The sequence below is a fragment of the Anabrus simplex genome, chromosome 1, assembly GCF_040414725.1.
Source record: "Anabrus simplex isolate iqAnaSimp1 chromosome 1, ASM4041472v1, whole genome shotgun sequence".
NCBI lineage: Eukaryota > Metazoa > Arthropoda > Insecta > Orthoptera > Tettigoniidae > Anabrus > Anabrus simplex.
In genome coordinates this window covers 1,010,188,413-1,010,203,809 of record NC_090265.1, presented here as the reverse complement: position 1 = coordinate 1,010,203,809, position 15,397 = coordinate 1,010,188,413, and the positions used below count along the sequence as shown (strand labels likewise).

At 37.5% G+C, this 15,397-nt stretch overlaps 1 protein-coding gene across 1 annotated transcript in view; it reads left to right on the top strand.

The window, feature by feature from the left end:
• Positions 1-15,397, top strand: part of LOC136857786 (microtubule-associated protein futsch) — a 468,803-nt gene that overhangs the window by 341,521 nt on the left and 111,885 nt on the right. Inside the window, exon 14 of the mRNA XM_067136704.2 lies at positions 5,061-5,166. Within this exon, the coding sequence (XP_066992805.2) occupies positions 5,061-5,166 (106 nt within the window). The remainder of the gene's footprint in view (positions 1-5,060; positions 5,167-15,397) is intronic.

The window sequence follows — 15,397 nt, the reverse complement described above, 5'->3', positions numbered from 1 at the left end:
GGACGGCCTGTACAAATAAAACTATCACTTGTACAGTATGAAGATGCTGATAGCCGAAATGTGTCTCTGCAATTATTAGGAGTAGAAATGTGTAGATAAATTGAAATAAAACAAAAAATAACTTTATGCATTAATGGGTTAAGGGCTCAGATGGCAGAAACATATCCAACAGTTGTATCAAAGTACAGACGTAAATATGGTTCTGGAACAAGAAGAGGTTGTTGATGCTGATGAAATGGGAGACCCAATTTTGAGGTCAGAATTTACAGAGCTTTGAGAGACCTAAATAGGAACAAGGTACCTGGAATTGATGACATTCCCTCTGTATTACTGACTGCCTTAGGAGAAACAAGCATGGCAAGGTTATTCCATTTAGTGTGTAAGATGATATGAGACAAGAGAAGTGCCACCCGATTTTCAGCAGAATGTTGTTATACCTATTCCCAAGAAAGCCAGCGCTGACAAGTGTGAAAACTACCACACCATTAGTTTATTGTCTCATACATGAAAAATGTTAACACCTATTATTTATAGAAGAATAGAAAGACAAGTTGGAAGATCAGTTTGGCTTCAGAAGAAATGAAGGAACACGTGAAGCAATCCTGACTTTACGTGTGATCTTAGAGGATCGAATTAAGAAGGGCAAGCCCACATACATGGTGTTTGTAGATGTAGAAAAGGCATATGATAATGTTCATTGGACCAAGCTGTTTGAGATTTTGAAGGTGATAGGGATCAGGTACCGAGAATGAAGAATTATCTACAATCTGTGTACAAGTCAGGCTGCAGTGATAAGAATCTAGGGCTTTGAAAAAGAAGCAGCAGTCCAGAAAGAAGTAAGGCAAGGTTGTAGTTTGTCACCTCTCCATTTCAATGTTTATATAGAACAGGCAGTAATGTAAATCAAAGAGGAATTTGGGAAGGGAATCACAATCTAAGGGGAGGAAATCAAAACCCTGAGATTTGTTGATGATATTGTTATTTTATCTGAGACTGCAGAAGATCTGGAGAAATTGCTGTATGGTATGGCCAGAGTCTTGGGTAAGGAGTACAAGGTGAAGAAAAACAAGCCCAAAACAAAAGTAATGGATTGCAGTTGAACAAAGTCAGGTTATGCAGGAAATGAAGTCTTAAAGGAAATAGATGAATATTGTCACTTGGGTTGTAAAATAACGATGGCAGAAGTAAGGAAGACATAAAATGCAGACTAGAACAAGCAAAGAAGGCCTTTCTTAAGAAAAGAAATTTGCTCACTTGAACGCTGATATAGGAATTAGAAAGATGTCTTTAAAGACTTTCGTGTGGAGCGTGGCATTGTATGGAAGTGAAACATGGACGATAACTGGCTCAGAAAAAAAGAGGATGGAAGCTTTTAAAATGTGATGTTACAGAAGAATGCTGAAGGTGAGATGGATGGATCAAATCATGAATGAAGAGATAATCAAATTGCTGAGAAGAGATTGATTTGGCTAAAATTGAAGAGAAGAAGAGATAGAATGATAGGACACATCTTAAGACACCCAGGACTTGTGCAGTTGTTTTTTTTTTTTTTTTTTTTTTTATTGAAGTGTAGGCAATAAGTACGGTAGGGAAGACCAAGATATGAATATTACAAGCAGATTAGAGCAGATGTAGGATGCAGCAGTTATGTAGAAATGAAAAGGTTAACACAGGATAGGGTGGCATGGAGAGCTGAATCTAACCAGTCTATGGGCTGATGACTCAAACAACAACAGTGTTAGCAACTTTAACTATGTAAGGTCACTGCATCAGTCACGAAGAGCAAAACATCGTCATCTCGTACATCGTCAGGCCACAGTTGTGTGATCAATTTATCAAAGAAGCAACATATTGCTGAATGGTTCACAAAGTGCAAAACCTCGATCGTGAGCAAAACTATTTTTCCAGGTCTATCTACTTCCAGCATACCCATGATAGCATTGGCAATCTTAACGGCCCTCAACGTCACTGGTATCATCGATAGAGACGAATATTTTTTTTCCTACAGACTTGTGTTCTTATTTTGCTCATAATACTCTCATAGCAGTAGGATACATAGTTCTTTCTCAAAGTAGCCCCCCCCCACCCCATGGCACTACAGTCCGTGAAGGGCCTTGGCCTACCAAGCGACCGCTGCTCAGTCTGAAGGCCTGCAGATTACGAGGTGTTGTGTGGTCAGCACGACGAATCCTCTTGGCCATTATTCTTGGTCTTCTAGACTGGGGCTGCTATCTCACCATCAGATAGCTCCTCAATTCTAATCACTTAGGCTGAGTGGACCTCGAACCAGCCCTCAGTTCCAGGTAAAAATCCCTGACCTGGCCGGAAATCGAACCCGGGGCCTCCAGGTAAGAGACAGGCACGCTACCCCTACACCACGGGGCTGGCATTTCTCTAAGTAGACTAGTCCGGAATTGAACAGCCCATGTACTTTTCTAAGAGATCTCTGAATTTATTACTGATCACTTTCCGAATGGGAATGTTCGCAGAAACCTTAGCTTCACACAAGTCTTTGAGAAACACGGTGGGGATGACGACACTGGTGGATGATTTTTTTTTGTGTGTGTGTGAGTAACAGTTGAGAAACATTTTATCAGCTATTATTTTGGATTCCACATATATGCTTCTCTCGACCAATATGTTGTTGAACGGTAAATCTCCTCCCCTGCCACTTTCACCTATATATTTTGCAGAAAAGAATTTCACCGTCGGTAGAAAAATATCCTCCCTTGATTTCCAAAATTATTTGTTTGAAATGAGCAGCCCTACACGACTTTAATTTCGACATTTTAAATATGTACATTGCAAACAAAAATCGGAATTAACAAAAATTAATTCCACACATGTGTGATTACACTGAGACAATTAACCAGACTAGCATTACTTGACCAAATGTAATTTGTCCTGCTACTCACGATTTCAACATTCCTCTCACATTAGTTACAACTGCAGGTGTCTCTCCAGGAATGTGGACATTTCTAAGAAGTAGGGGGTGAACAAAGTTTCTTTGGTCCACAGATTGACAAAGTGTTGTGAAGATTCTTAAGTCTCCATATTCATTTTCAATTAAAGTTGCGATAACCTCCAATACCATATGCCTAAATGCTTCAAAATCCTCAAATGTAAAAAAAAGACTCAAAAATATAAAATAGTGTAATAAATTCCATAAAATGACAAAATAATGATGCATACCTGCCAAGTATTCCGGTTTTTCCATAAAATGTACGGATTTTGAGTGTGTTTTGCAGTTGTACGGATGAACGACTTTATTGTACGGATTTTGAATATCCGCGCTTGTTTTTACTTTCTGCATCCAAATCGTTGTTTGACTTTCGATAGTAGCTGAAATTCGACCGGTATATGTATCGATAGTCACATGCTTTTGTCACCTGTTCGACCTCAACTGCTACTTCATTCACTCTTCACTGAGATGTTCCCAAACAAGTAGCAGGCTGTGATTTTGAAGAAAATAAATCAGTGATAAGTAGCAGGCTGTGAATTTATAAATAACTTTAGTAACTGTGTCGTGCTTCGGAGCAGTTGAAAGGCTTTGTTTGTGTGTGGATATGAAGTTATGAGTAACATTGGCGGTTGTTCTGAAACTCGTGGAATTGTGTGACAAATTTGTAAGTGATTTAGTATTTTTAGTGGTGTTTGTAATGAGTTCAACTAAGAAACGATATTATCAATCTTTTAGGGTGGCATATTCTGTTGAATTCCCTTGTTTTATACGATCACGGAAAGGCGAAACACTTGCATTCTGTTCCATGTGCTCGTGTGATATAAACGTTTCTCACGGAGATAGAACAGAATTAGTAAATCACATTAAATCTGTTAAACGTGTCTCCAATACAAAATTTAAGGGCGGCAGTCAGGAAATTAATTTGTTTTCTATCTCTTCCTGAGCCGATCTTGATATAGTAAGAGCGGAATGCTTGTTCACTTCATTTTTAATTGAACATAATATCCCGTTAGCTGCTGCCAATCCTGCTGGTGCTCTGTTTAGGAAAATGTTTCCAGGTTCAGAAATTGCAGAAAAATATGGCTGAGGTCGTACGGAAACCACACACATTTTGAAAGAAATGACTATGGATTCAAGAAGTGAACTCGTTGGTTACATGCAACGTGAACCATTTTCTTAGCTGCAGATGGGAGCAATAATAGTAATGCCAAGCTTTACCCTATTGTAACCTGTTTTGTGGCAAAGCAGGAAAAGATAGTTAGCTCAGTGTTGTCAGTCCCATCCTTAGTGAGTGATTCAACAGAATTTAATATTGCTAATTTGGTAATTTCACAGTTAGAGTGTTATAAAATACCAATTCAAAATTGTGTAGCGACCTGTTCCGACAATGCTCCAGTCATGATTGAAAATAAGAATGGAGTTGCTGCTGTTTTAAGGGAAGCACAGTCATCTGTCTTTGTACTGGGTTGCTCATGCCATTTGATTAACTTGGCTGCTGAGAAAGGTGCAAGCAGAGTTTGCCTGTTAAAGTATGCTTTATTTACTTCTTCTTCGTCCAATTTTGGCCTACTTCGGATTGCAAGAAACAACTAGTTTATTGGTTTGTCTTTTCTACTCCTCCCATAATTTTTTCATCTTGACTGTTGTTGGCTTTACTTAGTAGCATATTTTTTGACGAACTTGGCTGAAGAAAGTTACTGACCTGAAAGAAGTTTTCATTGGAAAATGACTTAGTTTCTATGGTAAAACTGAATTTAAAATATTGAGATTTTTAACTTTTGTAATTTATGCAGGAGTTTTTGTAAGATTATAAGATTACAGTTTGTATACTTCATTATTGTGGTACTTAGCCAAATATTTTATTGTTTTAATTCATTCCCAGATTTTGCGTTTTTCCATATCATACACTTTTTCCCCGTGATCCCTCCAAACACGGAGAATCGAGGTTGCACTGTGTTCAGTGTAGTTCACAATCTTTTGCATTTGCAATTTTATATACCTCACTGATTTTTCATCCAGTAATTTATAAACTTTTTACTTTTCTCCAGAAAATTATCCATGAAGTGTTTGTGATAATTTTTCCTTCTTTTTTTTGCAGTTAATGATGACAGTGAAGATAGTGAACCTCGTAAAAAGACGCGTCGGCTATGGCAAGAGAGTGAGAGTGAAGAAAGTGATACCACATGGGGAATACGTAAGAAAAGGTGAGATTCTTAAATATATATACTTTTAATTAACATTCTTTTACTTATTGTGAAGCTAAAAAAAATTACTGGGACATTCCTGGGCTCTTTGTTTATATAGACAAAGCCTTTTGTTCTTTCTTGTTTTTCCTTGTTTACATGCTGCATTCTGGTCCAATACTTGTAAATCACAATACGTAGGGTAGGTCATGTATCTGGACCTCGGCAACCTGTCACTGCCACCTAGCTATGTCAACGGCCAATGATCGTGGACCCTGAGCCGAAGTTTACTTGCAGTATGGTGGACACAGCATATTGACTGACAACCAGTTGCATCTTGTGTTTACCCAGTTGTGCGTAATTAGTGCTGGTGTGTATGAATTTGAGGTTAGTTCGTTTATAAAAGTGTCACAAAGTATTGTTTTATGTTACCTGTGATGGATTGTGACTTAGAAATAGGACAAAGTTCTAATGAATATGGTGAAGGTCCTGTTTCAAAAATCCCCGTCTGGGTGGGGGCGGTAGAATATACCCACAGTATACCCTGCCTGTCATAACAGGTGACTAAAAGGGGCCCCAGGGGCTCTTAACTCGGGGGGGGGGGGGGGGAGGAGGAGGAGGAGGACAGTGGGTTGGCGACCATGGGGTCCTCAGCTGAGTCCTGGCATTGCTTCCACTTGTGCCAGGTTCCTCACTTTCATCTATCCTATCCGACCTCTCTTGGTCAACTCTTGTTCTTTTCCAACCCCAATGATATTAGATTTGCAAATCCTAGGGAGTCTTTCATTTTCAAGTCCTTTGTGCCCTTGTTTTTCTTTGGTCGATACCTTCATTTCTCCTAGTGTCGGATTCCTTCCAATTTTCTCTCTTATTAGTGTTATATAGAGGATGGCTGTCTAGTTGTACTTAAAACAACAATCACCCCACCACCTTCTTGTTTCAAAACATCAAAGAAGAGGGAATGGTATGGCCATATGAGAGATGTGATGAAAAAGATTAGGTTAAATAGTCATACTACAGGTGATGAATGCAAGTGCCATAGGTTAAAATGTTTTGAAAATGTTCCATTAGTTGAGAGACGAATAGGATGAGGGGGTGGGGTGGGGGGGGGGGGGGGGGTGGAAGGGTGGGCTAACACTATGAGTTTGGACGAGTCAAGATAGCGTCCCTAACCTGTGCCGGCGTGTTTTAGACTCTCAGAAAAAAATCACCGTTCTGTCAGGTTTTGCAGTATTAATAAACAATTTTGTATACATATTCTAGAATAAGGACTATCATATGAAAGGAATTCAAAAATGCTACCTTCAGCATTGGAAAGAAACTCAGGCTAAAATGTTAGTGCATTCTGATATCCTTGTCCACGCACTTGAATTTCTAATTCACTCAGAAAAGTTTGATAGTTTTCAGTCACTGCACAACAGAATTACTCATTGTTATTTCCAATACCTAGCTTTAACACTTTACTTACACTAAAATCATTCTCATATGCAAAGACCTACGTCACATTTACAGCAATATACAGTTCTCATTTTCTTCACAGCGTGGCCGGTGTTGTGTTCGGACTTGTCGTAGCAGACCTTGCACGTTATGCCGCGCGTGTGCTTCCTTCTTTGTGCTCACTACAGGTATTCTGTGTGGAAAATGATCTCTACCTACTAGCCTTCCCGCAGTTGATGCTTGTGATTCTTCAGTAATTTCAGCCCCAACACTACTCACCAAATCATCTGCTAAACATTTACAACATTTTTAAAGGGAAAGTTTTGGTGAACAAGTCTTATCGTTCAGTAAACAGGCATTCACTATGGCAAGATCAAACAGATGGAAGAACAATTTTTTCCACCACTTGATCAACTTCCTTGTGAATGCATAATATACCAGCAACTAATCGGACTTATTGACACCGATTTTGAATTTATTATAGTCCACTATTGCTGATGGTTTGGATTTCTCGTGGCTCCCACTTGCTGCGGGTACTTCAGTCATTTCATCATCATCATGTGCAGTACTCAGCATGTACATGTCTCAAACATCTCTCCACTTGATTGTTAGAAGGTATTTTCTTGTTAATGAAATGTTTCCACCCTTCTTCATTTTTTTTGGCATACTCTGACTTTGGCACCCCACTGTGGGTGGGGGCGGTAGAATAACACCCATGGTATCCCCTGCCTGTCGTAAGAGGCGATTAAGAGAGGCCCCAGGGGCTCTCAACTTGGAAGCATGGGTTGGTGACCACGGGCCCTTAGCTGAGTCCTGGCATTGGTTCCTCTTACTTGTCACAGGCTCCTCACTTTCATTTATCCTATCTGACCTCCCTTGGTCAACTCTTGTTCTTTTCTTACCCCGAAGCTATTAGGTTTCTGAGGGCTAGGGAGACTTTCATTTTCACACCTTTCGTGGCGCTTGTCTTTATTTGGCCGATACCTTCATTTTTCGAAGTGTCGGATCCCTTCCAGTTTTTCTCTCTGATTAGTGTTATATAGACGATGGTTGCCTAGTTGTACATCCTCTTTAAACAATAATCACCACCACCACCTCTGACTTTGGCATTCCTTTCCGATTTGGCATCATGGTTCCAACTGCTTTAGTCTGACAGTCCAACAAATGATCATAAATGGTGGGGCTTTAAAACTATCTGTCCATATACACTGCATGCTCCCTATTCTTTACTGGTTCGCACAGTCTGTCCACAACATTGAAGGAAGAATTTTAATCCTCCACTGTGACATGGGCCCCAGAAAACACTTCCATGTTGCACACATAACCACTCCTCGCTTCATACAGTTGAAAGATCTTGTTTCCATACTTCTGTGGTTTTCCTCTCGTGAACACACAAAATAATATACGTCCCGGAAACGGACATATTGCTTCGTCGATTGTCAGTGATTCATCAGGTGAATAACAATTCAGAAAACTTGTTTTCAATCAGTCTAGTATTGCTTGGATTTTGAACAGAGGACCGTAGCCTGGATGGTTTCTTTGTTTCTGCTTATCAGTGTCGTTCAAATGCAACATTGTCAGAATAGCAAGAAATTGGTCTCTCGACATTCCAGTGGACTCTTTTAAGATTAAAATTATTGTGTCCACCTTTTCAATACAAATATATTTATTTTTTAGTGGTTAAATTCTACATGAATGAAACACACCAGTTAGGGACATGTTTCGCCCTAGTTATGGGCATCTTCAGCCTGTATTAATCCTAAGGTCAAGAATTAAAAATATAAACATTGGAACTTACAGTAAACTAACTTAATGCTAAATACAATTGTCTTATGCTATTTACACAGTTTACAATATGTACAGTATGTACAATAAGTGCATTAACCTTACCAGAATTTATGAACAATGAATTATATTTTTTACAATGACCAGACCTCCAATTGCAGATTGGATTGATCACAACTTGAATTGGGGCTTCTCAATAGTATTGACTAGAATTTATCACTGCGTGAGTTGGGGTTTCTTCAGCTGTTATAGTCGCCTGAATCATAAGAATTTTTACAACACCGGAATCTTGGATAAAATCGTTAATATTCAATTTATAGTCCACATGTAGTTGGAAATGAAATCCATTCAAACGAAGACAACATTTGGGCCAAAGTTAAATTAAATTTATATATATGTAAATTTAAGAGGGCTTTCTTTTGTACGTTGCTTCGGTTACATTTCTTATCCAAATCTCGTTGACCTTATTCTGAATTCTATTTGTATTATGAACAATGAAATTTGAATTAACTTATTTTATAATGACTAGAATTCCAATTGTGGATTGGATTGGTCAAGCGTGAATAGGGGTTTCTCAAAATGTATTGACTAGAATTTATCACTGCGTGAGTTGGGGTTTCATCAGCAGATGTGGTCGCCTGAGTCAAGAAATTTTAACAATACCGGAACCTTGGTTAAAGTCGTTCATGTTAGGGTTTGAAACAGTTTGAATATTCCTTTAGAAACAAGCATGGTTATGTTTAAAGGTTGAAGAGTGTATAGGATACATATTGTTGATTTCAATCATTGTTTATGGGAATAAAAATATTCCGTCATTCTTGTGGATAAATTTCCCATTGGTGCATATTCAATCTGGGAGAAATATGAGTTGTCTGTAACTGGATATGAGAAAAAACGGGGAATTAGAATTATGAATGTGGAACCCAATACGGTAATAAAGTAGAGTGAGTGTTTATCGTATGAACTTACCTGTCTTGTCGACGTTAGCTGGGATCCATTGTTCCGGTTGTGTCTAAACGGCTAAGCTTGCTCCTAGTGTAGTATCGATGCTGAAACAGAGGGGTGGAGCCTGGTGAGGTAGGGGGCGTGATATTCAAAATGTGCGTCTGTATTGTTGCTAGAGAGGTGTTACTTGAATTGGATTGGGCGGGCCTGGCATTAGGTGTGGCTATTGAAGCGCATGCGTTCTGTGATTTAAACATACTGGGAACTTTATTCTGATTTACGGTCTGGATTAACCTCGGAGTTGTTTCATATAACGGATTTTTGTTATCGATGGCATCGTTAAGATTATTTTTGTTATAAGATTGGTCCAAATAAATGTACAAGTTTGCCGTTTCGTTCAATAATTTCCCTTTGCTTAGGTTTTTTATGACCGTCAAATCATTTTCTATAGAGGTGAACTTATGGCCTGTTTCAGTCATATGCTGGCTCATGGCCGAATACTTATGCTTGGAAGCATTGTAATGTTCCAGATACCTCGTGTAAAAGCTCCTCCCGGTTTGTCCAAAATATGTGAACCCACATTGGGCACATTTTAACCTATAAACACCTGACCCTGAGTAAATGTTGTTGTTATTATTGACTCTACTGTGGTTGAGGAATATGTTCCGATTATTATTTATTGTCTTGAAGGCTATGTTGACGCTGCGTTTTTTTAAGATATTAGTGATTTAATGGATAGCTGGACTATTATACGTAAGGGTGGTATAGCTGTTTGTCTTTGATTTCTCTGGGACTAGGTTGGACGATAACTTAATTTTGATCTTATCAATTAACCGATTGATCACATTTACTTTAAAGCCATTGTGCCAAGCCAACTGTCTTATGTAATTTAGTTCTGTTTCCAAACTTTTTGGCGAAAGGGGAATTTTTAGTGCCCTATATATTAGGCTATGATAGGCAGCTAGTTTTTGGGTCTTAGGATGTAAGGACGAATTTTTAATAGTTATGGGTGAATGAGTAGGTTTCCTAAAAATTTGAAATTCAAAAGTGTTATTCAAGCGTGTAATTGTTAAATCTAAAAAATTTTAGGAATTGTTGATCTCATCTTCTTTAGTGAATTTGACGTTAGGATCTATATCGTTCAGTGAGACTAATATATCGTGACTGTTAGTAATGTCCTTACTGATGATGATAAAAGTATCGTCAACAAATCTTAGCCACAAATTAATGCCCTTTATTTGTGAAATTTTTGTATGTTCTATATAGTCCATGTAGATATCTGCTAGAATGCCAGATAGAGGGTCGCCCATAGCTAGGCCTTTCTGCTGATAATATTTACCATTAAAGGAGAAGTAATTATTGTTTAGAACGAAATTTAATATCTTTATGAATTCTTCAATTTCCATTTTACTAAGGCCGCTGTGTTTATTGATGTTGCCGTGGATAATTTTAATGGTTTCTTTAGTAGGAATGCTTGAAAACATGTTTGTGACATCGAAAGAACATAAAATATGGTTGGGTTGCAGTTCAAATTTCTTCAATATTTTGCAGTAACTGATTGAATTTTTTAAGGGAGATTTATTGTTGAAAATATGTTTTTCTTAAAAACCTATGAATGAATTTCGACACTTTATAGGTAGGGCTATTCCTGCAATTTATAATGGGACGTATTGGGATGTCCTTCTTATGAATCTTAGGTAAAGCTCTGGCGGTAGGGATACTGGGGTACATGTTGCAAAGTCTTTGTTGCTCTTGCTCGTTGAAAAGAAAATTAGAACTTTTTACTAAAGTTTTTAAATTTCGCTAAATTCTTACAGTGGGATGTTAGTTAACTATCGAATAACTTGTATTATTAAAAAATTCTTCTGTTTTTTGGTGTAAAATTGTTTGTTTAGTAGGACTGTGGAACCTCCTTTATCTGCCTTAGTAACAATAATGTTATTGTCGTTTATTTTTGTTTTTAATTACGGAATTTGTTTATTATGATTGAAATCAAAATTAGCATTTAACTCTGGGGCCAGTTTATGTAATTTTTTTTTTACTTCATATCTAACATTGTTTTGAATCTCAATGGGGAGTTTCGAAATACCGGTTTCTACTTCTGCTACTGTATTGATGATGTCGGTTGTTTTATTTCGGCTAGGCCAATTATACTTTAGGCCCTTATCCGATATCCCAATTTCTTCCTGAGAAAACTGAACGTTTATCAAATTAACTACTGTGGATGTGTTAACATGTGGGGATGCTGGTCTTTGTGAAATCTTGTTATGTGTGGGAGATCGTATCTTAGATTGTATTAATTGGGAGAGTTTTTTATTAAGTGTTGCTTGCTTCCTTTCTAATGCAATATTCAATTTGTAGTCCACATGTAGTTGGAATGAATTCCATTCCAACGGAGACAACATTTGGGCCAAAAATAAATGAACTTTATATAATTGTAAATTTAAGAGGGCTTTCTTTTTGTACGCTGCTTTAATTTCATTTCTTATCCAAATTTCGTTGACCTTTTTCTGAATTCTATTCATATTGGTTAAACCCTTTCTCTGTGTGGGTTTTAGGAACTTTGGTACCAATTTTTGTTCAAGACATTGTTTTAAATAAGCTATATCTTTTGTTAAATTGTCTATTTTGACCATAAGATTCAAATATCTGTTTAAACGATAATTTGCCTGGTTGGCTATCAAGTTACAAGTAACTAATCTCATTTTGTTCTGTATTGAAGATACAATAAGTAATCTCTTTCAAGATTAAAATTATTGTGTCCACCTTTTCAATACAAATATATATATATATTAAATACAAATATATATTTAAATATATATATTTTTTAAATACATATATATTTATATATATTTTAAAAAAAATTCAATCAGTTTCTGCAAAATATTGAAGAAATTTGAACTGCAACCCAACCATATTTTATGTTCTTTCGATGTCACAAACATGTTTCCAAGCATTCCTACTAAGGAAACCATTAAAATTATCCACGGCAACATCAATAAACACAGCGGCCTTAGTAAAATGGAAATTGAAGAATTCATAAAGATATTAAATTTCGTTCTAAACAATAATTACTTCTCCTTTAATGGTAAATATTATCAGCAGAAAGGCCTAGCTATGGGCGACCCTCTATCTGGCATTCTAGCAGATATCTACATGGACTATATAGAACATACAAAAATTTCACAAATAAAGGGCATTAATTTGTGGCTAAGATTTGTTGACGATACTTTTGTCATCATCAATAAGGACATTACTAACAGTCACGATATATTAGTCTCACTGAACGATATAGATCCTAACGTCAAATTCACTAAAGAAGATGAGATCAACAATTCCTAAAATTTTTTAGATTTAACAATTACACACTTGAATAACACTTTTGAATTTCAAATTTTTAGGAAACCTACTCATTCACCCATAACTATTAAAGATTCGTCCTTACATCCTAAGGCCCAAAAACTAGCTGCCTATCATAGGCTAATATATAGGGCACTAAAAATTCCCCTTTCGCCAAAAAGTTTGGAAACAGAACTAAATTACATAAGACAGTTGGCTTGGCACAATGGCTTTAAAGTAAATGTGATCAATTGGTTAATTGATAAGATCAAAATTAAGTTATCGTCCAACCTAGTCCCAGAGAAATCAAAGACAAACAGCTATACCACCCTTACGTATAATAGTTCAGCTATCCATTAGATCACTAATATCCTAAAAAAACGCAGCGTCAACATAGCCTTCAAGACAATAAATAATAATCGGAACATATTCCTCAACCACAATAGAGTCAATAATAACAACAACATTTACTCAGGGTCAGGTGTTTATAGGTTAAAATGTGCCCAATGTGGGTTCACATATTTTGGACAAACCGGGAGGAGCTTTTACACGAGGTATCTGGAACATTACAATGCTTCCAAGCATAAGTATTCGGCCATGAGCCAGCATATGACTGAAACAGGCCATAAGTTCACCTCTATAGAAAATGATTTGACGGTCATAAAAAACCTAAGCAAAGGGAAATTATTGAACGAAACGGCAAACTTGTACATTTATTTGGACCAATCTTATAACAAAAATAATCTTAACGATGCCATCGATAACAAAAATCCGTTATATGAAACAACTCCGAGGTTAATCCAGACCGTAAATCAGAATAAAGTTCCCAGTATGTTTAAATCTCAGAACGCATGCGCTTCAATAGCCACACCTAATGCCAGGCCCGCCCAATCCAATTCAAGTAACACCTCTCTAGCAACAACACAGACGCACATTTTGAATATCACGCCCCCTACCCCACCAGGCTCCACCCCTGTTTCAGCATCGATACTACACTAGGAGCAAGCTTAGCCGTTTAGACACAACCGGAACAATGGATCCCAGCTAACGTCGACAAGACAGGTAAGTTCATACGATAAACACTCACTCTACTTTATTACCGTATTGGGTTCCACATTCATAATTCTAATTCCCCGTTTTTTCTCTTATCCAGTTACAGACAACTCATATTCCTCCCAGATTGAAAATGCACCAATGGGAAATTTATCCACAAGAATGACGGAACATTTTTATTCCCATAAACAATGATTGAAATCAAAAATATGTGTCCTATTGCACCCTACGGGGTACATCAATCGTATTGTGCCTTTTCCCCTAATTGTTTCATATATACCGGCCATTAATCTAACATATTATGTTGGATGGTCAAATAAATATATTCATTTCCTGCAATCTCCGAGATATCATGCATATGGGAATGAAAATAATTACATCAACCTAAATCTGCAACCGAATATTAATATCAATATCCATGTTTGCCAAATCATCTGTATATTACATCCCATCCGTCATAAATACTCCTTTGCCACCACCGATATTTGCTTATTCTGGCAAATACCACATATGTATCATATTTTGATGTCAAGATTGTATTAATTTGCTGCACAATACCTTTCAGGGATAAAGAAAAATTTCAGTCTTTTTTTTTTTTACGTGGACTCAACTGAATAAATGCACAGCCTCTTTCCAAAGTTCATCCGCAAAACCATCTCCATATAACTGTAGCCAATAAATAATTAAAATGTAGAATTTACCCATTGATTCACTTATAAGTTTCCCATCTAATATCTCTTCCGATAATGAAATGAATAAATAGCAAGAATTCCAATCAAAATCCTTATCTCCTATTTTATTTACTTGGAATGAACTATAATATTATTTACATGTTTAGTCATATTCATTGGATTCTGATCCCAAACTGAAGTATAACAGATATTTCTTTAAAATATTATATAAACATCACCCGTGTGGGGATTTACCGGTTACCTCCATCGGACGCGTCCCATTGGAATTGGGGGAAGCTCGCTGGCTCTGCCGCCAGCAGAGTCAGAGGGTACTAGGGAAATAAAATACCACCGTGAAAAAAAAACTGGTCCTTGCCAGGGTTACCGCGAAGACTGGTAAATGACCAGAAGCCAGAAAACATCTTGAGGCAACCTCTAGGGCTAACAACCCTAGTTGTAAAAGGATGGGTACCCGTCCAAAGCAAAGTCAAGTCAAAAAGCATGATGGCACAACATTTCAAGAAACATACCCCAGGGGGTAAATCTTCGGATAAATCCCTCGTCGTGAACACCACGGCGCACGAGTCTCATTCGGATTCTGGGGGAGACTCGACATCATGCAAGAGACGAGTCGGAGCGTCTCGGTGTACCCCGAAGAGTCAAAAACTCAGGCCAAAATCTAAAACCTTTCTAGCAACTTTCAACATAAATTCACTTACACAAACTGGCAAGCTGAAAACCCTCACCAAAGCTCTTCACGAAAATCAGATATCCATAATGGCCCTACAGGAAACAAGGTACCCAGATGAAGAGATTTTTTAATCTGAAGGCTACCGATTTTTCAAGAGCAAAGCGCAAAGAGGAATCCTCAATGGAGCTGTGATGCTTGGAACCGCGTTTGCTGTTGGAACCAAGATCCTTAAATCAGTTGCAAATTTCGAACCTGTGAATGACAGATTGTCTATACTCACAGTTAAATGCACGAACAAAACCTACGCCCTAGTTAACGCACATGCTCCTAC